The 23625-nt window shown below is 45.7% G+C and overlaps 3 protein-coding genes and 1 pseudogene across 4 annotated transcripts; 2 read left to right on the forward strand and 2 right to left on the reverse strand.

Moving 5' to 3' along the window:
• The first annotated feature begins 817 nt into the window (after positions 1-817).
• LOC136516784 (pto-interacting protein 1-like) lies at positions 818-4546 on the forward strand. Its single transcript, XM_066510267.1, has 8 exons — positions 818-1096; positions 2259-2360; positions 2482-2729; positions 2809-2935; positions 3195-3468; positions 3552-3684; positions 3785-3871; positions 4223-4546. Exons 2-8 carry the CDS (start codon positions 2279-2281, stop codon positions 4340-4342), a joined length of 1071 nt encoding a protein of 356 aa, XP_066366364.1. The 5' UTR covers positions 818-1096; positions 2259-2278; the 3' UTR covers positions 4343-4546.
• Positions 4547-5499: 953 nt separating this feature from the next.
• Positions 5500-11700, reverse strand: LOC136518333 (nuclear envelope-associated protein 2-like). 2 transcript variants are annotated; one of them, XM_066511983.1, is made up of 6 exons: positions 11399-11700; positions 7844-8281; positions 7661-7768; positions 6765-7232; positions 6548-6649; positions 5500-6062 (listed from the first exon to the last, which is right to left on the reverse strand). In XM_066511983.1, the coding sequence occupies exons 2-6, from the start codon at positions 8039-8041 to the stop codon at positions 5895-5897; spliced, it is 1044 nt and encodes a 347-aa protein (XP_066368080.1). In that variant the 5' UTR covers positions 8042-8281; positions 11399-11700; the 3' UTR covers positions 5500-5894. The 2 variants fall into 2 exon arrangements, with proteins under 2 accessions (XP_066368080.1, XP_066368081.1); XM_066511984.1 differs by having other exon boundaries at positions 7844-7989; positions 11399-11445.
• LOC136516533 (uncharacterized) lies at positions 10087-10705 on the forward strand. Its single transcript, XM_066509949.1, has one exon. The coding sequence runs from the start codon at positions 10310-10312 to the stop codon at positions 10667-10669; it is 360 nt and encodes a 119-aa protein (XP_066366046.1). The 5' UTR covers positions 10087-10309; the 3' UTR covers positions 10670-10705.
• The window catches only part of LOC136515273 (uncharacterized), a 59979-nt pseudogene continuing 47110 nt past the window's right edge, over positions 10757-23625 (reverse strand).

Raw genomic sequence — 23625 nt, forward strand, 5'->3', positions numbered from 1 at the left:
CCCTCCCCCTCCCCAAAGCTCCCTTTAAATCCTGCAACCACAAAACTCCCTTCTATAATCTAAATCCAAAACCCTAAACCTAGATCCAAAATTCTCAAGAGAAGAAGAAAAGTCATCATTCTGGCGCTCATAGGAGATGAAGAGGACATTGAACCGGTGCTTGCTACAACTAAATCACTCTCAGTTCAATTTATTGCTTATTTCTCTCATTTTCTTTCTTAGCTTCGTTGACATCTCCCCCTCTTCCAAATCAGGAGAGCTCTACGAAAGTCTTCATTTAGCTCTTTAGGGCACGTTTGAATCGTGGCCAACGTGCGACACGCCCGAACTGTCAAACACTCCCGCCGCACGTGGCGAAAGGTTTGGCGCGCGCCGCAGCTCGCCAACTGTCTGACGACCGTTTCGTCCGCCCCACTCGCGGCGCTGCCACGGCTATGGCAGCAGGGGCTGTGGCGGGAGCCAACCACACCCTTAATTTTTAAATATGAAACCGAACATTTTTCAGGGTTTCGAGCTGATTTGCTGAAAGCTGATCGCCAAGGTTTTGGAATTTGATTTGACCAGTTGAAAGAGGGACGTGGTCAACTGAAAGTTCCCCGTGCGTGAGATGAAAGCGTCGGAGTTTTTTTTTTAAAGAAAAAATGAGAAGAGGCACATGGGGGGTTTGCCTTTTGCTCTTTCTCACACACGCATGCTCTGACGAGACGACCAACAACACACGGAGAAGAACGGAGGACAGTAGACTCGCTGAAGAAGCTGTATATAAAGCTCACGGCTCACCGCTGGTGACCGCACAGCCAGCTCCGTCCGTCCGTCCGTCCGTCGGAACTCGGAAGGCCTGCCTACCCCGCTGTACTAGCTGCCTTCCTACTCGCTTCCCTCCGCGTCCTCCTCCGCTGCCTCGCGCCGCCGTGCATCGCCCGCCCCGCCTCCCGCGCCGTCTCGCCTCTCATCGCCGCCCCGCCTCGCTCCGTCGTTCCTGGCCGCCGGGCTTCTTCTCCGTCGCCGGCTACGCGCGTGAGGAGGGAGCAGGAGCCGCAGCGCGTGGATCCAGGGGCAGCGGCGTCCATCCCGCGTGAGCAGGGACAAGGAGCCGGTGAGATCTACTTTTTTTCCCCAGCTCCTCCATCTCTCGCAGCTCTCTCTCTCTCTCTCTCTCTCTCTCTCTCTCTGCGCGTTTTGAGGAGATTCGTCGGTAGCGACGGACGGCGGGGCAGTCCCAGGCTCTGCGGCGGCGTCAGCGGCTCCCCCTCCTGCCTCTCGCCAGTCGCCTCGCGCCCTCGCCAAGGCTGGAGCCAGCAGCCGCTGCTCCACCAAGGCGGTCGCTCCGCTTTTTTGGAACCCTGCTGCAGAAGCAATTGCAGGTTTGGCAGGGCTACGGAAAGAGCCGGAGCGAACACGATGTTAGCCTTTTGGATTGGCCGACCTGGCGTGTGTGAGAATGGCATGATTGTGAGCTGTGGGCATGAGGGGAAAGGTGGCCCCTTGGTGCTGGACTGCTGGTACTGTGGAGGAGCAGCAGTGCATGGAATGCATGTGATGCGGCAATAAATTTTAATGTAGCCACGATTGAGATGAATCCGTAGGCGAAGTGAAGTGACTAGTTTGGTTTCAGGCTCAGGAATTTGTTCTTGTTTTCAGAAAGAAGGGTAATTGCAAGTATTCGTCCAGTGGTGCAATGACCCCAAAGCTGACTGGTGGATGCTTAATCTAATAGTAGTAATAGATTTCCAACCAATGTGCATAATTATTGTCTCTAGCTAAGGTGGCACGAAACCTGTGGCGTATTAAGAATTGTCAAGGCTGTCCATGCAGAATGAGCTGTCCTTTGATCAGCTTCATAGCAAGTGGTGTGACTCTGAGTAGTTAGTACCTTCCTGCTAGATATATTTTAATCTACCTGGGGCAGTTGGGAAACAACAAAGAACACAGAAATACCTCCATATTTGAAGTTTTCCTTTTGCATAAATTGTTTGCAACATGTGGGTCAATTTGGTTGCTGTGCGCCTATGTTAGTCTCACATTTGGTTGGTAAGTGGAGAACATGAATGCGGAACTACAGGGGAGAGGGGATGGAGAGAATTTATACATGGTCCTGTTTACACCATGGATGATGCGATGAGTGCATGTCATGGATATCAATTACTTATGGAATTGGTTGCTCGATTTCTAACAGATTTTGTTTTCTTTTCTTGTTTTCTTACTGATGCTATATCGTCGCCGCTTCTAATACAAAGGCGTTTGATTCCAACTTCCAGGTTTTGTCTTTGGGTAGAACATGTCGTGCTTTGCATGCTGCGGTGATGAAGATACCCAAGTACCAGACTCCAGGACTCAATACCCAGGACACCATCCAGCAAGTAAGAGCATGGACCTTTTTTTTTTGGTTGTAATCCTTTGCAGAGCACCATTTCTCATACCATATATTTAGCTTTTGATGCTTGGTCAGTATTTTTCTGATAAACTCCAACTGACCTGCAGGGGCCGATGCATACCGCCCTACTGATCAACCTCCCAAGGGTCCTCAGCCTGTGAAAATGCAGCCAATTGCAGTCCCTGCTATTCCTGTAGATGAGATTCGGGAGGTGACTAAGGGTTTTGGTGATGAAGCCTTGATTGGTGAGGGCTCCTTTGGCAGAGTATACTTCGGTGTTTTGAGAAATGGTAGGAGCGCCGCGGTCAAAAAGTTGGATTCTAATAAGCAGCCAGACCAAGAATTCTTGGCGCAGGTCTGTGTTTCCCTGTTTATGAAATGCAGCGCATCTTTTATAGTCTGTGGTTTGATGTCATTCTGAAATTGATCTTCAGGTGTCTATGGTATCAAGGCTGAAACATGAAAATGTTGTTGAGTTGCTTGGTTACTGTGCTGATGGGACACTCCGCGTCCTTGCTTATGAGTTTGCTACTATGGGCTCTCTTCATGATATGCTTCATGGTATTGTCTTGTGCTATCTTTTTTCTCTATCTTTTGCATGAGTTGTACTGTCTCATGGTCCAAGTAAAAAAAGAAAGGAATAATTTCTTACATGCAACGGACTAAACCTTAAATCCCAATATGCCACTGACTGTGGGGGTCCCATAAGTCATACACACAGTGATGGCATATCAGGGATTGTGAGTTTTCTCGGTGACATATAAGGAAATTACCCAAAAAGAAACCATGCTTAACACATGCGGAATATGTCTCTTTACAGGAAGGAAAGGTGTTAAAGGGGCTCAACCCGGTCCAGTCTTATCATGGTCACAACGTGTGAAGATAGCTGTTGGGGCAGCAAAAGGCCTCGAGTATCTTCATGAGAAAGCACAACCCCATATCATACACAGAGATATTAAGTCTAGCAATGTACTTCTTTTTGATGATGATGTAGCTAAGATAGCTGACTTTGATTTGTCAAACCAAGCTCCTGACATGGCAGCTCGGCTTCACTCAACTAGGGTTCTTGGAACTTTCGGATATCATGCACCTGAGTATGTCCTGATTTCCTTTTCTATTGCTCTACAGACCTTTTGAGATAATTAAGCTTAACGTAAGTTTACATTTTTTGGGTCAGGTATGCAATGACTGGGCAACTCAGCTCTAAGAGCGATGTATATAGTTTCGGAGTTGTTCTTCTTGAGCTATTGACTGGAAGGAAACCTGTCGACCATACATTACCAAGGGGACAGCAAAGTCTTGTGACTTGGGTAAGTTCCATCTACACATGCCAGTTGTGCTTATAAGATAAAATTAACTTGTATTTTTCTGTTGGGTGAATCAAATCAATGACTTATTCAACACTGGCAGGCTACACCAAGACTTAGCGAAGACAAGGTTAGACAATGTGTTGACTCAAGACTTGGAGGGGACTATCCTCCGAAAGCTGTTGCAAAGGTACCATGAACAACCTTTCTTCTCGAACTATGCATGACTTTTTAAGTTGGCCTTATTAACTGTTTAGCGAAGTGTCAAAGAAAGCTGGTTAATGAAGAACAAAGTGATGGTTGTAGAAGAATAGATCTGTCTTCTGTTATTGAAATGTCTAATTCTTATGTTGCGCTCATAGAATGACCCGCTACTGAACATTGTTCTCAAAGCATATTTGCATTCAGTATCAGTTTATTATGCTAAGCTTTGATCCTTTGCTGCTGGTGCTATCAAGTGTTAGCTCTTGAGTTCATGTGTTCTTTGGCGATGATCCATTCTAAGGTTTTAACCCTGTTTGTGCTCCTGTCTTTGAAACAGTTTGCAGCTGTTGCCGCCTTGTGTGTTCAATACGAAGCAGACTTCCGGCCAAACATGAGCATTGTTGTCAAGGCGCTACAACCCCTGCTGAATGCGCATGCGCGGTCGACTAACCCATGAGAAAATGCTGGGTCATAAGCTTCGCTTCTCTCCCGCCTCTTGTATGATAGATAAGTAAGATATATGAGTTGTCGATGTCGTTCTTGCGGACATGTGGCTGGCAGCGTGTAACATTTGTGATTATTCTTCCCCTGAGTTGTAAACAAGATTCTTGTATCCCCACAATATTTGATTCTTTCTATCGGTTGCAAGATGAGCTGTTTATTGGTGTCGTTTTTTTTTCTTAAAGAGTCACCTAAGAAAAACTCGCAAACTTTATTACTCTATTCAAAATTGTACGATGTTTTGACTTTTTTAGATATATAGATGTTTTGACTTTTTTAGATATATAGTTTTTGATATGGTACTTAGATATACAATATGTCTATATTGTAAAAAAAACAATGTATCTAAATAAGTCAAAACGTCTTACAATTTAGAACGGTGGAAGTATGGCACTGAAAGTTCGGTGCTAAATTGTTTACAAGCGGAGCAAATTTATGTGCACACTCGGAGCATAACTCGCATTGACCGGAAGCAAATTTCGTGGATGAAATTAATTTTATTTCTCGGGCTAGAATGCCTTCGGGTGAATTATCATATTTCAATCAATAGAGGGCCTTCACCAACAGTCCAACACTATGGAATATAGGCCTGTTTGTTTTGTGGCCTGGATTGGGAGTCACCCAGGCAGGTAGATCTAGCCCTAATAACTAGTGCTGAAAATCAACAGCCTGGGTGATCTACCTAGCTCAGGCAGTCATCCAAACAGGTCCTACAAGTAAGCTGAGCAAATTGTGTTGATAAAAGGAATTTAATACCTTAATTTCTAGTCGCGGTCTCCGCGCATTGCACAAGCAAGGATAAGGCTTGCCACTGACACCCTTCCTCAGACCCCGCACAAAGCGGGAGCTCTCTGCACTGGGTACACCTTTTTTTTTTATTTCTCCAAACAGAATGCCCCCAGGCTCCGGTGAATGATCATATTCATTTGATTTGAGGGTGTTCACCAACGACATAGAATCTAATTCAAGTTGGACTTGCATCATACCTTGATCTTCTGTTGCAATGATTGCTGCCAAGCCTACGCTTGTGCACATAAAGCATCATGTACTTTTAGCAAATTCGCAGCCATAGGAGTGCAATACTCATGCTGGAGTTACCAGCTTACCCCAAGATATAAAAGGTCACAGGCCTCACTATAGCTAATTAGATTTAGCTGTGACAACTGCTGAAGCTACTCTGAAATTATAAAATGTAGATTCATGACTATATGACTGCTCATGAGCTGACATGAACTAGCTGTGACTACAAGACAGCTTCTGAGTTTACATGAACCAGCAGAAACTGCACTACGGATTACAGACTACAGCTATTATAGTCTACAAACTAGGATTGGATGTCGGCAAATTTTGGTCTAGGCATCTGACCATGCAGTATGCACAGCTGCCCAAGCCTACAAACTAATGTAAACGCCTACATTGCCATCTGCTTAAACTATGAGCTAGTTGCTCACCTAACGATGGATGGAATCTCTAACTTCTTTACACGAGATTGTGTTTACGATGCTGCTTCATCGCTTTGCGAGGATCACTAGTGCCAGCATCGACATAGAGGCAATGAACTTGAATCCCTGGCTCTCCCAAAAATTCTCCTTGTTGCCATGGCACATACTGTTGGGCTGCTTCATGGCCACCTGGTCCATGAGCTCCTTGAGAGCCTTGTCTCTTTTCTCCCCCATCTGCAGAATAAATGTAAACAAGATCAGACCATTTGATATGAATATGAATATTTTCCACGCACAATTATGGCAAACTGCATTAGCAAGGATGGTTGGTTCACATGTTTAAGGCAACACATCTAAAATGTTGAGTCCCATCACCAATTCAGGAACTCCCTCCGGTTTGCAAACAATTGCCATTTTGGATAAGGTTTGAGTCAAACTTTTTGAAACTTTGATTACAAATAACTTTATGGTATTTAGTTTACAAACTTGAAGATCATATGCAGAGATTTGTCTTGAAATATACTTTTTTTAGGATGTTCGTTTATATTATAATAGAAAATATTGGTCGAATCAACACATATATACTCCCTCTAGCTGTATGCTAACAAGCAAAGGAAATGACTACAATTATGGAACCGGAAGGAGAATATGCTGACAATCAACTATCAACTATAACATAAAATTAAACTGATCCCTTTATGGAACCGGAAGGAGCATACCCTCTTTAATTTTCGCATCTGAGACTGAGATTCTTGAAGGCAAAATTCAAGCTTCAGAACCCTCTTCTTCAGCTCCTGATCAGTTCTCCGGTGCTTTTCTAACTGCTCCAAAATCAATAAATCTCATGTAAATATACTTCAGTTCAGCGTTATAGGAAACAAAGTATTTGTAACCAAATTATGGAGGTCTTTTATGGATAAAAGAAATATAGTATACCTGTGATTCAAGTTCCTTGGTTTTGTTCGTCCAGTGAGCAGACAATATTCTGATTTCCTCTCTCAACCTCGCAATTTCTGTATCCTTAGCATTCAAAAGGTTGTTGAGGTTCTTGACATTCCTTGGTGAAACATCAGATAAGATCTTTAACAGCTCATTATCTTTGTCAGACCTAGACCCAGCTTTGGCAACTGCGTCCATGATGTCGGTCTCAATTCTTATAACTTCATCTTTAAGTTGCATTTGTGAGAGCTCCCTTGCCTGCAGATCCTTCTGGAGAAGATCAAGCTGCTCACCAAGCTTGTTCACTCGAAGTTCGTGCTCTTTGAGCGAGATGTCCTTCTCATTCAGCTCTTTCAGCAACGATAAGCACTGCATCTGAGCTGACTTGGCTGATGCAGCACTTGCTTCTGCTGTAGCTTGAGTAAATGACAGTTGTGTTCTAAGATCATCCAACTCATGGAGGTACTGTATATAATAAGAAAACTTATTATTAAGAAACTGCATTTGGCTTGCCTGATTAAAGGAAATGTTTTGGCATAACCAAAATCATTAGCCACTGACACAGTGACACTCAGAGCAGGAATTCAGTAGCCATGATCATGCAACCAAGTTAATTCGTAAAAAAAAAACAAATCAGGAAAACAAAGTAATGCAAGCTAAAATTTATTGACAGATAAAAAGTTTATTTAATGACCCCAAAAAAAGCAATTTTGCAAGTAAAAATATTGACTCCAAATCGTTGGCCTTGTCTTTCAGTAAACATTTTTGGAGCTCTGTACATATTATTTAAATGTATCATAAGGACATTCAGAGTAAACAAATATAAGATCACTTTAAGGCCATATCTCCAATAAATTGCAAGAAGTGGTGCATTTTGCCGTGAAGCTCTAAACCTGTTCCATGCTACTTGTGGATGAACACAGTTGCTCATCCTTGTCCTGCAAGCATTTCTGCAGCTTGCTTACTTCCTCTTCCATGCTCCTTGCTTTTGTCTCTGCAACCTGTTATGATTTGTTCCTAGTCAGCACAAACTCCACCGACAGCCCGAAGGTACCAATTACAAACTACAGACTAACCTTTCTAGTTTGAGATTCCCTTACAAACAGCTGCTCCTGGGAAGCAAGCTTGTTCCTCACATCCTTGAGCTCGGCAGCCAATGATACCACGTTCCTCCTAAAGCTCAACTTCTTCTCCGTAAGATCCTTCAACAGCGGATCCAAATCTGACGACGAAGAAACTGATGATGCTGGCACCACCTTCTCCGAGACAGACATAGCAGGCCACAAAACAGCACGTCTTATCTTCTCTTCCAGTCAGAAAGGGCAAGACCGCAAGATGCTACACTGTTTTATTATCTCAACAAGTATGAACAAGAGCAGCTCACAGCAAGCATCCCATGAACAAGACAAAAGGAGGGAGCTGAGCTTTGTTTGACCAAACCAAACACCTCTGATTGCCAACTAAGAATCCTTCTTTGGCTTCGCTAGTCAGTACAAGCCAATCAGTAGCTTTGGCTGAAAAAATTAAAAAAAAATACTATGAGTGAGAGAGAAACGATTTTTCTTCAGGTCAAGAGGCCACGAGTTCACGTGGAGCCAGGCACTTGTCTTTGCAATGAAGGCGCCGTTTGGTATGGCTCTAGGCCGCTCCGGCTCCGGCTGGCACACTGACACGGAGCACTGTTCACGCACTGTAGCAACACTGTAGATCAGAGCTGTTTTTTCTCTCTCCACCTTTTTTCTCTCACTGTAGCACGGCAACTGTTCACGGAGCCGGTGAAGCTCGAATTTCTGGCTTCTCTCTGACACGCTACAGTGCATGAACAGTGCGGGAGCTGAAGCGTCTCGGAGCGGTACCAAAGGGGGCCGAAATGACAGAAGCGTAGCTTTCAGTACTCCAAAAATATTGTATCGACACGGAGCGGAAACCAGAGCAAGGAAACATAAATTATCCACGCTGCAAGTGACTTGTTCATGTCATTTATTAGACTTGAAAAAACGGGGATCAAATTACGTGCCGACATACCTAGTCAACCTGCGCACACTGCGCAGCAAATTTTGGAGTAACATGTTTTTGGTGCACAGAGTCAACGTGATTCATCACGGGCCTTATTTAGTTTGAAAGTTTTTTCACTTTCTCTTCATCACATTAAATCTTTGGACACATGTATGAAGTATTAAATGTAGATAAAAAAATAACTAATTACACAGTTTGATTGTAAATTACGAGACGAATCTTTTGAGCCTAGTTAGGCCATGATTGAACAATAATTGTCAAATACAAACGAAAGTGCTACAGTACCAAATACTGATTTCTAACCCCAATCTAAACTAGGCCACGGTATATAGGTTTGCCAAAAGATGAGATAAAACGGCAAAAGTTTTGACAAAAATGGGAAACTAAACAGGCCCTTAGGCCCAGTTTAGATCCGAAATATTTTGCAAAATGCAACTGTAGCGCTTTTCGTTGTTATTTGATAATTAGTGTCCAATCATAGTCTAATTAGGCTTAAAAGATTCGTCTCGTGGATTTCGTCTAAACTGTGTAATTAGTTTTATTTTTTATTTATATTTAATGTTTTATGCATGCGTCCAAAGATTCGATGGGACAGAGAATCTTGAAAAATTTGGTAAAATGAAGTGGAACTAAACATGGCCTTAATTGCGTGCGACGGAACCAGAGGACTAAACAATGGCCCTTTCTGTACTGCTCTGTAAAAAAATAACTTAGGCCTCGTTTAGATGCTGAAAAAATTTCAAACCGATGAATAGTACCACTTTCGTCTTATTTGACAAATATTGTCCAATCGTGGACCAACTAGGCTCAAAAGATTCATCTCGTGATTTCCAACTAAACTGTGTAATTAGTTATTTTTTTTACCTACATTTAATACTCCATACAAGCAGCTAAAAATTGATGTGATAGAGAGAGAGTGAAAAAACTTGGAATTTTGGTGGCATCTAAACAAGGCCTTATATAGGACCAATCAAGTAAAGGCATCTTCGTCAGTGCTTGCAACGAGGTGAGGACAAAAGCATCTTGTAATTTAAAACCAATTCAAATTTTCCGAAGATTCTTTGGTTAAACCCCCAAAACAGAACCGTCTAGTGCTGCCTCCTAAACAGAGATCTCCTAGTACAACCCCAAAAACTCCAGTTTTTCCCGCACCAGAGCCCAGAAAATCTGTTTACTGTTAGGATTTCGAGAGGGGTCCCTCCGCGCACGAACAGTCCGAATAGGCGAACAGTCCGAATAGGTTTGAAAAAAAAGAAGAGTCTCCTCCCCTGGCCGGCCGCCCATTCGCTCTCCCCCGCACGAATCTCCAGGTGATGGCGGCGCGCCGCGGTCTTTGACGGCGGCGACGGGGACGACGATGGCCGAGGCCTGCGGGGGAGCACGCGCGCGACGGCCAGCGCCACAAGCACAAGCACCAGAAGCAGCGACGCAGCCACCGGCGGTCGCCGTCTGCCTCCGCGTCCACGTCCACGGGGCGGGGGCTAGGGTCGGCGTCGCCATCCCTGCCCGCGGCGGCTGCAGCAACAATGGAGGAGCGTCGGCTGCGTCGGTCCCCACCCGTGGAAGCGCGGCGGAGGGCGCGGGAGCAGCCGTGGTGCCAGGAGGTGGCGGGCAGGGCGACGGCCGAGTGCGCCGCAGTGTGCTGCTGCTTCCCCTTTGCGGTGGTGGAGCTCGTCGTGCTCGCGGCCGTGGGCGTGCCCGCCGCACTGTGCCGCCGCGCGCTCCGTGCCCGGGCGAGATGCAGGCGCGCCTCCCGCACTGCCGCGGCCAAGAAGAAGGAGATGATGGGGATGGACAGTGTGAGCAAAGGGGAGCTGCAGCAGCGGCACGAGCGGCTCAAGAACCTCCAGTTCGTGCCCCTCTCGGCAGCGTCCTTCCAGCGGTAGCCGAGGGCGGAGCTCCCCCGCGCACACCGACACGAGCCCCGAACGGCGACGGCGAGGGCCTCAGCGTGCAGGGAGGCGGCCTCGTCCCTAACGTCGGCGGCGCGCGTGGAGCTGCCGCAGCCAGTCCTCGCCGTGGATCTGCCACAGCACGCATGGAGGTGACGCGAGGAGGTGAGCTCCGGCCGCCGCGGGTGCACGCGGGCGAGCTCGGTCCCGGCCAGCCACCGTGGGCGCGGGCGAGCTCCGCCCCGGCCACACGCACGAGAAGAGAGATCGAGTTTGGGAGAGAGAGGATAGCGATGAGAGGGGTATTATGGACGTTTTGACTGACCTGACCCACTTGTCAGGACTGTTAAACTGTGAAAAACAAACGGAATGCGAATGGAATGCCTTGGAGAACAAAGAAGTTTAAAATTGTAGCATCTGTATGCGGACTTTTTTAATGCCCTGGAATTACAAACTTTTTTTAATAGCACACGGTTAAAAGCCTCGAAAAAGAATTGAAACCGGGAACGCGAGTCCACTCGTCCGGGCAAAGTGGAAGAAACATGGATCAGAGAGCACCCGCTACCGCCGCTCAAAATCTTCCGAGTTCCCAACATTTTACCCCCCAAGGGGACCAAAAAACAAGAAGGGTGCAAATGCAGACAAAGGAAAGCTGGCAATCACGGCCGCAGGCGAACAACTCAGCACGAACAGAGGATGCGGCGGCGGAAAAGAATCACGCACCTCCAGCGCGAGCGAAGCAAGAGCAGGCAGAAGGATTCCAGCGAAGACGACGCGATTCCACCACCCACCCAGACGACGAGAGGAGGCAAGAACCACCAGGAACCAGGGACTGCTGCTACTGCTGCCCGGAGACGACGCGCTCCGGCGGCCGAGGAAAACAGGGGGAGCAGGCGAGTGTTTCCGGTCCCCCGCGGATTCCGCCGGATTCCGGGGCTTGGCGCCAGGCGGCGCCGGCGAGCAGCAGCGGCGCTGATAGAGAGGAAGAGTGGGAAGGGAAGGGAAACGAAACGAGGATCCCGGAAATTAATGGCCTGTTTGTTGGGGAGATGATGAGGTGTGCTAGCTGGGTTTGAAATCGGGTGCTGACGTGTGGGCCCCGCGTGCGGCGCGCGGCAAGCTCCGAAATTTTTCGCCGGGGCCCGTGCGCCACGTGCTGACATGGATCCTATGTGGCACGGACAGCACACGTCCCGCGTGGCATGCCCCTCGCCCAGGAGTATGTGAGCCGAGGTGGGCGATGCGGTCAGGATTCAGAATACCATCGTATCTGTTTGTATGGATCTTCAATTTTATTTGGGTTGTATACGTTGGATGAATGAATTATTCATTCTGTGATGTGCACAAGTATGATTGAGACGCAGTAGTTGCAACTGAAATATATGTAGACACAGTTTTATACTTGTATGACTGATAGTACGGTATCACTAGCAGCCAAGGCCATGTTCGCTTGTTTTATAGTCCATACTTTTCAGCTTGTTTTTTAGTTGGAATAGTATTTTTCTCTCATAACAAATCAGCCGGAACAGTATTTCGGCTTATTTTTTCAGTGCAACGAACGGGGCAAATGTCTAGCTCTCGCGCTCCCGTCGCGCATCGCATTCCACGTGCTCCATCCTGTTCCCAACCAGTGCCAGCGTAGGAAACAGTGGCCCGCGCCTATCCCACGCCCCGGCACGGCATAAGCCGTGCCCCACGCCCCTCCGGCGTTTGTACGGTGGAACGCACCCCACGCTCGCACGGTGGAACGCACCCCACACCCGCACGGTGGAACCGGGACCAGTGCCCACCTGCCCCCTTGCAAATGCGCGCTGCGGAGGCGTCTGCAGGCCTCAGGCTCTGGCACGTGAACCACAGCGGCGTACCGGCAGCAGCAAGCGAACGGCGACATACAACACTCCATCTACTTTTAAAACATCTAGATGGACTATTTGCAACATAAATCTGAAAACAGATGAAACACTTGAAACATGCATATGTAGCCAATACAACATGTGCAACAGCACAATCTACTTTTGAAACATCTAGATGAAACATTTGAAAACAACTAAAACACCTGAAACATAGGCCTAAAATACTCAAAACATGACGACGCCAGCGGCTATGGCCTACCTGGTGGGGAATTGCTCTACCGGCGGTGACCTCCTCTTGGTTGGCGCCGGGGTGGTGTTGGCGCGATGCAGGCTATGGCCGCAAAAGGGTGAGGTGGATGGGGGCGCGACGGGAAACACCCCGCGCAGCAGGGCGCAGGATTGGGGCGAGCATGACGCGGGATGGAGTGCGGCAGGGAATGGCTGTGGTGGGCGAGACAGAGTGGAGCGAGCAGACGGTGCGGTGGAGTGGCCGCGCGGGGCGGATGTCGAGGTCGAGGTTGGCGGCCACGGCAAGGTGGCCGCGGCGGGCGTAAGGCGCAGTGGAGGCGGCCTCGACCGCGACCAGGGTTGGATGAGTGGGGAAAATGGCAGTCAAGATTTTTTTAGAATGCGCGTAGTGGAGAGGTGAGTTGGGGGAGAAAGCAGGCTGGTTGCCTACGCCCTATTCGCTTGGCTTATAAGCCGTACTTTTTCAGCCAATAAACAATATTTTTCTCTCACAACAAATCAACCAACAGTACTTTCAGCCATAGCTTATCAGCCAAACGAATATGGCACTAGGCCGCTGGTCCGCAGGCCCAAGGACGCGTCCGGATGGGTTGCCTGGAACGGACACCCGTGGAGGAGTATTATCGTTGATAGCAAGTTAGCTAGAGATTTTAACTTTCATTTTGTCAAGAAAACCTGGAAGGACCATTGTTATATGTCTCACTGTCGTCCCAAAAAGAGTGCATGTCGTTTTGCCATGTATCAAACTTTTTTATTGATTAGATTAGATTTATAGAAAATAGTATAAACATTTGTATCTCCAGATATGTTCATCATATAAACATATTTTTGGTATTAATTTAATGATACTTATTATACATCATAAATATTACCATTTTTTATATATCCAGTATTTTTAAAATGAATTCTTGAAAAAACATGCACATTCTTATTTTGACATAGCAAGTACCTGTTAGAGTATTGGTCCTTCTTGTATTACTCAAGGCTCGGTTTTGTTCTTAAACTTTCGAAAGGATCATATTAGTTCTCAATTGTTTCTTTTGGGCCCAATTTTATCTAAAAACTATTAAAGAGGTTGTTTTAGTCCTTAAACTTTATTTTGAGGCTCAATTTTGTCGATGAAGTGCCAAACTGCATTTTAGTTTTAAATCTTTTCTTTTTGGCTCAACTTCATCCTTGCCGTACATAGAACAATGTGATGTCACGCCTGGTCATCTCTAGGAACACCCACGATTTTAGGGTCTAATTGGTTGGCTACCAAAAGTTGCCATGCCAAAGTGCATTTTAGTTTTATAGTTTTTCTTTTTTGCTCAACTTCATCCTTGTCGTACATAGAACAATGTGATGTCGCGCTTGGTCAGCTCTAGGACCACCCACGATTTTAGGGTCTAATTGGTTGGCTACCAAAAGTTGCCATGCCAAAGTTTTGGCAACAAGAAGTTGCCAAAACTAGGACAAAAATTTTTGCCAAAGATTTGGCATTCTAATTGTGAGATGTTGGTAAAGTTTGGTAGCAAACAAAATGGCTGCCAAAATTTTAGCTTGCCTAAGTTTTGGTAGTCAAAATTTGGCTATCAACCAATCAAGCTCTTAGATGGACGATTGTCATTAGGCACCAATGTTTCTAGCATATATCGTGCCAACTATCAAATTGGATAGCACACTTTCAACATTTGTATGGATCCGAATATCATCATATATGAAAAGGATTGTTCGGATCCATCTCCAATTCAGATATTGCATTGTTCAATTGTAATTTTATCTTTTTCATTTCAACAACTAAAGATAACTTTTAACTTATGAACAAAAATAAAATTCTTGTATGATTTATTCCTATGTTTCAAAGAGACCCCACCCCTTTAGAACACAGGAACGAGAAAACACGAAAATAGAAAAAAATACTAATATAATAGGAATGCATATGTAAACCTAAGAAACTGAAAATATAGGAATCGTATGGAATTATGTGTTTGGTTGGTTACAGGAAAAACTATGGAACTCTAAAGATATCATTCTCTTAGAACAAATTCATGTTACTCCTTTATTCCACCTAGGTATCCTGCTCTTAGGGCTCCTCCAATAACAAGAGTTTAAGTACCGTCTCATAGATACCATCTCATTCTATATGCCCAACATGTAAGGTGTTTTTTATTCAATCCTATCAAGAGAGATAGAGTAGTTATATTTCTTATATGTAACACCCTCGGTGTTACATTGTACAGTTTTTGCTAAAACCATGTCATGAGCATCATGTTTATGTATTATTGCATGTGGTAAAATGAGAAATTAAATTTGATTGCACTAATTCTCAATTTGAGCTCTAATTTATTCCTTGTCCAAATACTCTCCAGCATAGCTCAAATCACTATTGTCATCCTGATCCAACTCCATCTATCGCTATTCATCTTCTTCCTAATTCCCAGAGCGCGCACAAGGTACACAGCTTTGCTTAGCCCGCGCAGCACGCGCACAGCGACGACCGACCATAAGAACAACATCGCACACGCTACACATTAATCTCACTCACAAGCTCGCCCCGCTGAGCACGCCGCTCGCTCGCTGCTCTGCAAATGCAGCTCAGGCACCCTTTTCCACGTGTCAGCACTGTAGCAACGCAGAATTATGGTAGCATGAAGTAAACACGGTTCACTGCGTCTTGCACGGCGTGGACTGTTCACCGTAGGAAAAACTGTTCACCGTAGAAAGCACTGTTCACCGTAGAAAACTATCGGTGTTTCGAACAAACACCGGCCAATAAATTTATGATTGTTGCGCGTTAGGCCCGGATGGTGCACTAAAGGACATAAGATTTATACTGGTTCGGGCTGAGCGTCCCTATGTCCAGTTTGCTGCTGTTGCTCGTGTTATTAATACCGAAAATGGTTCGTAGTAGGGGGTACAAACGGTTGAGAGAGGGACGAGTCCTAAGTCTCTGATGGTCGCCGAGAGCTTGGTCGCTGCTCAGTCGTGTGTGAAGTGTTGTGTGTGTGTTGAACTTATTTGTTCGGAGTCGATCCCTTTAGTGGGAGGCCCTGCCCTCCCTTTTATAGATCAAGGGGGGAGCAGGGCTTACAGATGGGAGAAAAACCAGAGGCCGAGAAGCCCCTTCGAAGGTGTTGGGCCCTCCTTTTCCGCTTAGCCAGCCTTGCTGACACGGCCAGACGGTGTTAGGGATTGGCACGTTCACCGGGTGCCCGTGTCCTGGCGACGCCATGCCCTTACCGGATTAGCAAGTGGCCACGTCCCGTCCCACCCCTCCGGGTGGCGTGTTGGACAAGGGTGTTGACCTATGGCCCTGTGGGGAGCGGATGGCGCGGTGACAGTATGTTCGTCACTATAGAGGGCGTGAGTCTCTTCCTGGGCTATAGTGGTTGTCGTATGTCTATGTCAGGTTCCGTGTCCGAGGGCTAAAGGCGGTGCCTACAACACTATTTGGACTTTGCCATGTCGAAATGGTCTAAAGCGCCCATCCCATCGTACCCTGGCAATACATTCCTACCGTGGTGTAGGGCATGGTCCTTGGTGCTGCGTTTGACTCAAATGTCATGTCGTACCATGTGCCCATCTTTATGAAGGCACAGGGTGTACTCGTTGGGCGAGGCGGAGGAGGCCCTTGGCCGTCGGGCGAGGCGAAGCCCGCCCTCGGACGTCGGGTGAGGAGGAGCCTAGCCATCGGGGGTCGAGTGAGGTGGAACCAGTCTTCCATCGTTCGGACAAGAAACGTAGTAGCGTTCTTGTCACGATGGCTCGAGTGATGGGTTCAGGGAGCTCTTATCGAATATGTTCGAGTGAAATCTAGGTCCATTGTTCATGACGGAGTTGGCATGACCCACATGGGGCATCCTACTGCTCCTTTCCTACCGAGCGGATATGTTTTTGACTTGTGAGCCTTGCCTTGCTTTTCTCCGCATGTCTCCTGGTTCCTACCAAGCGGGCGTCCCCGGTCGGATGGCTCTAGTCGGCTCTGAGTGTGCCAATCAAAGAAGAGCGATTAGCAGGGTTCCCACGAGCCTCGGTCAGAGAGACGCAGGGTCAGAGTCAAAAGTATCACTTTGGGGCAGGCCTTCCGATCAGAGAGGGCGTTTGGAGGCGTCTGGAGGCCGAAGCGAGTGCTCCGATCAGAGTGGTGGGCCGAAGGGGTCGACGAGCGGGCGCCGCTCCTTTTGGTCCAGACCTTCTGGTTGGCGACTGGACCGTCCTTCCAGCCTGTTGTATTTAGACTCTTGGGCCAAACCTTGGCGCGGAAGTCAGTCCCCGAGGGACCCCGGGTTTATGAACCTGTTTACACCAAAATTTAGAAGGAGAGTCACAGGGACCCAGAAGCTCCTAGGATCATATCATCAAGGGATCAGGTAGATCAGAAACAGCTGATTTAGATGCAAAATTTAGGAATCGGCTTTCTTCGGACAGCGCCAATAGATAACGACGAAGGCTACGCTCGACACCAGGACGAAAACATGTTGTACTCTACAAAAAGGGAAAGATTAGAGTCCAAGTTATCTTAAATTAGAAATGTTTTCATTTTATGCCAAAGGTTGTAAACAAATCGTGCTCGGGTAGGACTCGTGTTTAGGCTCCACGTATAAATACCAAACCCCAGCTATTGTAAAATCAATCAATCAATCAAATACAAGTCAATTACTTTTTTTGGCTACGGCCACCCCTTAGGAGTAGGAATAGAGTAGATCTCGGTGAGTTCTTCGGCAAGCATCGATCCGATTAGCCTCCACTGCTTGTTGTAAGTACCGTCATGGTTTATACCTCTATCCGTATGGCTGCATCGATCCGGTCGACCCTCACTGCGGCTCTGGTATAAGCTAGTTATCGACTCTTGCCTAATTCAAGTATGGCCTATGTGATTCTGCCTCACACCCCACTGCTTGAATTGGATCAAGGTCAAGTTATCGGCTCTATCTTAGAGTGGCAGTCTTTGGTAGATTCATTAAGTTACCGATATTGCTTATTGCTTTCATTGCTTATCTAATTACAGCAATATCACTCTGCCCGATTGAGATTGATCTGGATCGGTGTTATATCTTGTTTAACTCATCAGTTTCCTAATCTAAAATTGATCTAATCTACATCTTAAGCGATGAGTTATGTTTTTATCGATTGTTTTGCGTCAATCCTAATCGTGCATAGCGTGCGGTTAAGGCATGTTCGATCTTGAGTAGATCTATTGGTTAGCTGAGAACCGTTTCATGGCCAGTCATCATGGCCTGTGGGATTCTGCCTCTCACCCCACTGTTGGCACCGTGGAGTGGGGATCGTTGGTTGATAGACCCGTTCCTGAGAAGACATGACCTTAACTGTGCGCTATGCCTGAATCGGCTGTTTAGCCGATATCGAATGCTTTCATGAACAGTTCACATCACGAGATCGTTGAAGTAGAGATAAGTTGAAAGATGTGTTAGCCCCATGATCTTGTTATTGTATTACGGCCTGCATGATTCTGCCTCATGCCCCACTGATATTAGCAATGAGTTAGGGTCGTCGAGTCTATTGTTGTTTCTACGGCCTGCATGATTCTGCCTCATGCCCCACTAGTCATGGTGATAGATGAGATCTAACATGTTCATTAGATTTATCTTTATTAAATGATTAAGTGATGTTGAATTGTTTCTTTATATAAAAAGGAGTTCGGTTACTCGTAATCATTGGCTCAGTATGGACCGATCATCATTGATATCTTATTGCCATTGATTAATATTCGTTTAAATGATGTTTATCCTGAATGATAACCGATTCTCTTCACACGACCCCATGAGCTCTAACTGTACTTATTCTCATGAATATACTGGAATCGGCTATTTAGCCGATTTCCTTTCATATCGGCTCTCACAGCCGTATATTCAGGACTGTCTGGTAACACCAGCAAGTTCCACCCTTAATTACTGATGAACTTTCTCTCCTTGTCAATTGCAGGGTCAAATTGACTGGCACACCTTGGGAGGATTGTGCAGGATCGACCACTCCTGCGCTGAAGCTAGGTGGATCTGCTCCATCGAGCGGACCCTTCTGGCTTGCTACGTGTGTCCTCGGCACAGGACGAAATTCTATGTCGACACACATTTCTAGCACTGCTCGGTGGGACCCCACAATCGTCATGGTGGTTCATAACAACGACAACATCCTTATGGTACATTATGAAGACCTACCTGATGAAGATAAGGATACCATCAACAAAGCTACAGAAGAATTTCAGAAGAAGTGTTTGTTGTCCTACACCAAAACATGTGACATCACAATTATTCGGAAATTTCCACTACCAAGAGTTCTACTACACGGACAGACAGATACTGTCAAAGCTGAAGAAAGGTGTTTCTTTACGGAAGCCATAGACAAGTCTGTTCATGATGCTCTATCAAGCCGCAATGAAGCTTTCGTTGACGCATTTACGACGCCATGAAAGAGGCGATTCATGGAATTCCAGTTGGTCAGGTTGGATCGACTTGTTATAATATTCTAGATCCGTTAACCCAAGAGGACTAATCAAGTTGGTACCAGTCATTAAGAAGCAGCACCAACTAGTAATGGTGGTGTCCAGACATTTCAAGGTTCATCTAAACAAACTCCGGGTACTGCTACAAATCAGATACAATACAATCCTGGACCGTCAGTACAGCATGTGCAGCAGTCGATGAGGCAAAGTCAAAACCAGATGATCAATTTTGGCACATCAGGCCACATACCGTCGTCGGCTCAGAAGATAGCACCATCCGTTCAGAGGATCCGTAGAGATATAGATCCTTATGTCTATAATCAGAGACTTCAAGCAGCAAGCTAGCAAAGGACCCAACAGATTGAGATTCCACAAGGCTATCATTATGGCACGGATTATAACACCCTCCACATGATACCAAATCTAGGATATCAAGGCACGCGGGATTTCAATCCACAGATGGGTCAGCAAGTACCGAGAAATCCAAATCCGCAAGCTGACGAGTTGCTGCTCAAGGTGACCGAGATGATGAAGAATCAGTTCGGTCTGAAGCCAAAAGGAATGACTTTTTAGTACAAACGCCCATATCCAGAATGGTATGATTTGGTCGCCCTTCCTACAAATTACAGGCTCCCGAATTCAGCCAAGTTCACTAGTCAAGACTGGTACAAGCACAATAGAACATGTCAGTCGGTATCTTACACAATTGGGCGAAGCGTCAGTTGAGGATGCCCATCGAGTTCGTTTCTTCTCCTTGTCCCTATCAGGGCCAGCCTTCACTTGGTTCTCATCACTACCAGTCAACTCCATTGCCAATTAGGCTGACCTAAAGACGAAGTTTCATACATATTTTTACACTAGGACTGGAGAGAAGAAAATAACTGATTTAACAACCATGAGATAGAGGACTAATGAATCAGGCACTGAATTTCTTCAGAGATTCCGAGAGACTAAGAATCTGTGTTTCTCATTAAGCTTGGCTGATGATCAACTAACTGCTTTAGCCGTCCAAGGAATGCTGCCAATGTAGAAAAAAAGCAGCTAGGACAGGAATTTGACAACTTGGGTCAATTGGCTCAACAAGTGGTAGCACTTAATAGCCAATTCCAGAGCATACGTAGAGATACTCGATTCCAGAAGAGTACCTCAGTGGCCAAAGCTTACAATCCATATTCAGTCGATGACGGCTATGAAGATGAAGAAGAAAAGGTTGCTGCAGCTGAATGGAATTGGGGCAAGAAGATAGTAATGGTGCCAAATCCTTAGGGAAGAGGAGTTGAGGAGAGTTATGACTTTGATGTTACCAAATCGGACAAGCTCTTCGATTTCTTGCTTGAGAAGGGGCAGATCAAGTTGCTCGATGGTCATGTCATGTTGCCCCCTGATCAGTTGAAGAATAAGAAGTTCTGCAAATTCCATAATGCTACTTCTCATTCCACTAATGAATGTAGAATCTTCAGGCAGCATATACAGAGAGCTATTCAGCAAGGGAGGCTCAAATTCGATACACCTCGAAAGATGAAAGTCGATGATAATCCTTTCCTAGGAGATCAGAACATGATTGATGCTGGGCTGTTCAAAGGAAAAACCAAGGTCCTAACATCGACCAAATTGAGAGAAGCTAGGACAGTCGATCCCTAAAATGCAAATATCGGCTAATGAGTACAGAGAGATTAGAAGACGTCGTGCTGAACAAAAGAGCCGATACGAGCAGAGGAAGACGTTCGAAAGCAGAGACATCAAAGCCAGGGTCACATCTCGGATTCTGTTGAATAAATGGCAGCGGCAGAAGGAAAAGGATTATCAACGTTGGTTAAAAGATCAAGCATGCCAGCATCGATTAGAAGAAGAGAGGTATGAAAGGAAACAAGCTGAATTACATTAGAATTGTCCCTTCTTTAGGCATTGCTAGAATGAAGGTTTGAAGTTGCCTACCAGATATGACTGTCCAGAATATAGCAATCAATATCGGGAGTATAGGCAATCTCGAACCAACCACCGGTCTATCCATGCTCAAGTTGCATATCATCATAACAACATGGATCGGTGCTTAAAAAATGAAAGTGTTCATGATCGGTTGGGAAAAAGAGTCATTGGACAGGACTGGGCTGATCATGAAAAGGAAGGCACTGAAAGAAGATACACGTGGCAGGAAGGTTAGTGGTGCCCAGGAGATTTGACGAGAAGCCAAAAGAGGAGGGTGCAGCGCCTAAGGAACAGAGAGATGGAACAGGCTCAGGCACCCGATAAAACTCAAGTGTGGCGTACCAAGCAAATAGCCGATAGAAAGCAACCATCGACTAATATCCAAATGGTTTTTCTGTTGCCGTCAGAATTTAGAGTCAGTGGCGAAAGCCAACAGCCGATCCAAGCAGTTGGCTTTGAGAATTTGGATAATCCAATAGATGGCACAAATGGCAAACTAGGACAGGGCTTTACATCGGCTGATGAATTAGAAGAGATAGATATTGGTCCTAGAGATAGACCTAGGCCGACGTACGTAAGTGCTAAGTTGGATCCTGAGTATAAACAAGAATTGATTGATTTATTAATGGAATTCAAAGATTGCTTTGCTTGGGAATACTATGAAATGCCTGGTTTGGACCGATCGATTGTCGAACATCGGTTGCTAATGAAACCTGGACATCGACCGTTTAAACAAGCTCCAAGGAGATTCAACCCGAACATGCTTGATGATATAAAAAAGGAGACTAAAAGGTTGCTGGAAGCAAGATTTATCCGACCGTGTCGATATGCGGAGTGGATATCGAATGTTGTCCCTGTATATAAGAAGAATGGGAAATTGAGGGTTTGCATTGATTTTAGGGATCTGAATAGAGCCACACCTATGGACGGTTATCCAATGCTGATAGCTGATATGTTAGTGGATGCAGCAGCCGACACAAGGTTATTAGCTTCATGGACGGTAATGCAGGATATAACCAAATTTTCATGGCTGAGGAAGACATAGCAAAGACCGCTTTCAGGTGCCCCAGACGCAATCGAGTCTATTTGAATGGGTCATAATGACCTTTGGTTTGAAGAATGCTGGTGCAACTTATCAAAGGGCAATGAATTACATTTTCCATAAGTTGATCGGCAGGATTGTTGAGATTTACATCGATGATGTGATGGTAAAATCCAAGGGATACAAAGAACACCTAGCTGACTTGCGAGAAACCTTGGAATGCATGAGGAAGCATGGTTTGAAGATGAATCCTAACAAGTGTGCTTTTGGAGTATCAGCCGGACAATTTTTGGGATTCATGGTTCATGAAAGAGGAATCGAAGTTGGTCAGAAAAGTGTAAAGGCAATTGACAAAGCGGTTCCCCCAGCCACCAAAATAGAGTTACAGTCTCTACTGGGAAAGATTAATTTCATCAGAAGATTCATTTCAAATTTGTCGGGAAGGATCCTGCCGTTTTCTCCCTTGCTGAGATTGAAAAGTAATCAAGAATTCGCATGGGGTGACATACAACAGAAGGCATTTGAAGAAATAAAAGAATATATGAAGTGTCCACCCATGCTGGTCCCTCCTCAGCAAGGTAAGCCATTTAAGTTGTACATATCGGCTGATGACAAGACAATTGGATCAGGCCCTGATGCAAGAATTCAAAGGAAAAGAGAGGGTTGTTTTCTATCTAAGTAGGAGGCTACTGGATCCAGAAATAAGATATTCTCCCATCGAAAGGTTATGCTTATGTTTATATTTCTCTTGCACTAAATTACGACACTACTTATTATCGGCCGAGTGCACGGTTGTTTCCAAGGCTGATGTGGTTAAGCACATGTTATCAATGCTCATACTAAATGGAAGAATGGGAAAGTGGATTCTTGTGTTATCGGAATTCGACTTGAAGTACTGAATCGGCTAAAGCAGTCAAAGGACAGGTAATGGCCGATTTTATCACTCAGCATCACAAGCCAAGCATTAGTTATGCAGAGTCGATGCCCTAGGACACTGTTCTTTGATGGATCATCATGCAAGCAGGGTGGTGGCATTGGTATTGTTATCATTTCGCCTCGGGGGGCAAGCTTTGAGTTTGCTTTCCCAACTGAACCAATGGTTATTAACAGTCAAGCGGAGTATGAGGCTATTCTCAAAGGACTTCAACTTCTCCACGAAGTAAAGGCCTGAAGCAATTGAGGTATTTGGAGATTCACAGTTAATTATTAATCAGTTGATCGGCCTATATGAGTGCAAAGAAGAGACTTTGAAAGAATACTATGATGGCTGCCAAAAGTTAATCAAGGGGTTTCTTCATGTCTCTTTCCAACATATCCCGAGAGCGCAAAACCAAGAAGCTAACCGTCTGGCTCAGAGTGCATCAGGGTATTCGAGTATTTCAGGAAATATTGAGTAGTGAAGCCTCAATTGATGATTGGAGAGTTGAAATAGCCAATT

The sequence above is a fragment of the Miscanthus floridulus genome, chromosome 17 (genome assembly GCF_019320115.1).
Source record: "Miscanthus floridulus cultivar M001 chromosome 17, ASM1932011v1, whole genome shotgun sequence".
Classification (NCBI taxonomy): Eukaryota; Viridiplantae; Streptophyta; class Magnoliopsida; order Poales; family Poaceae; genus Miscanthus; species Miscanthus floridulus.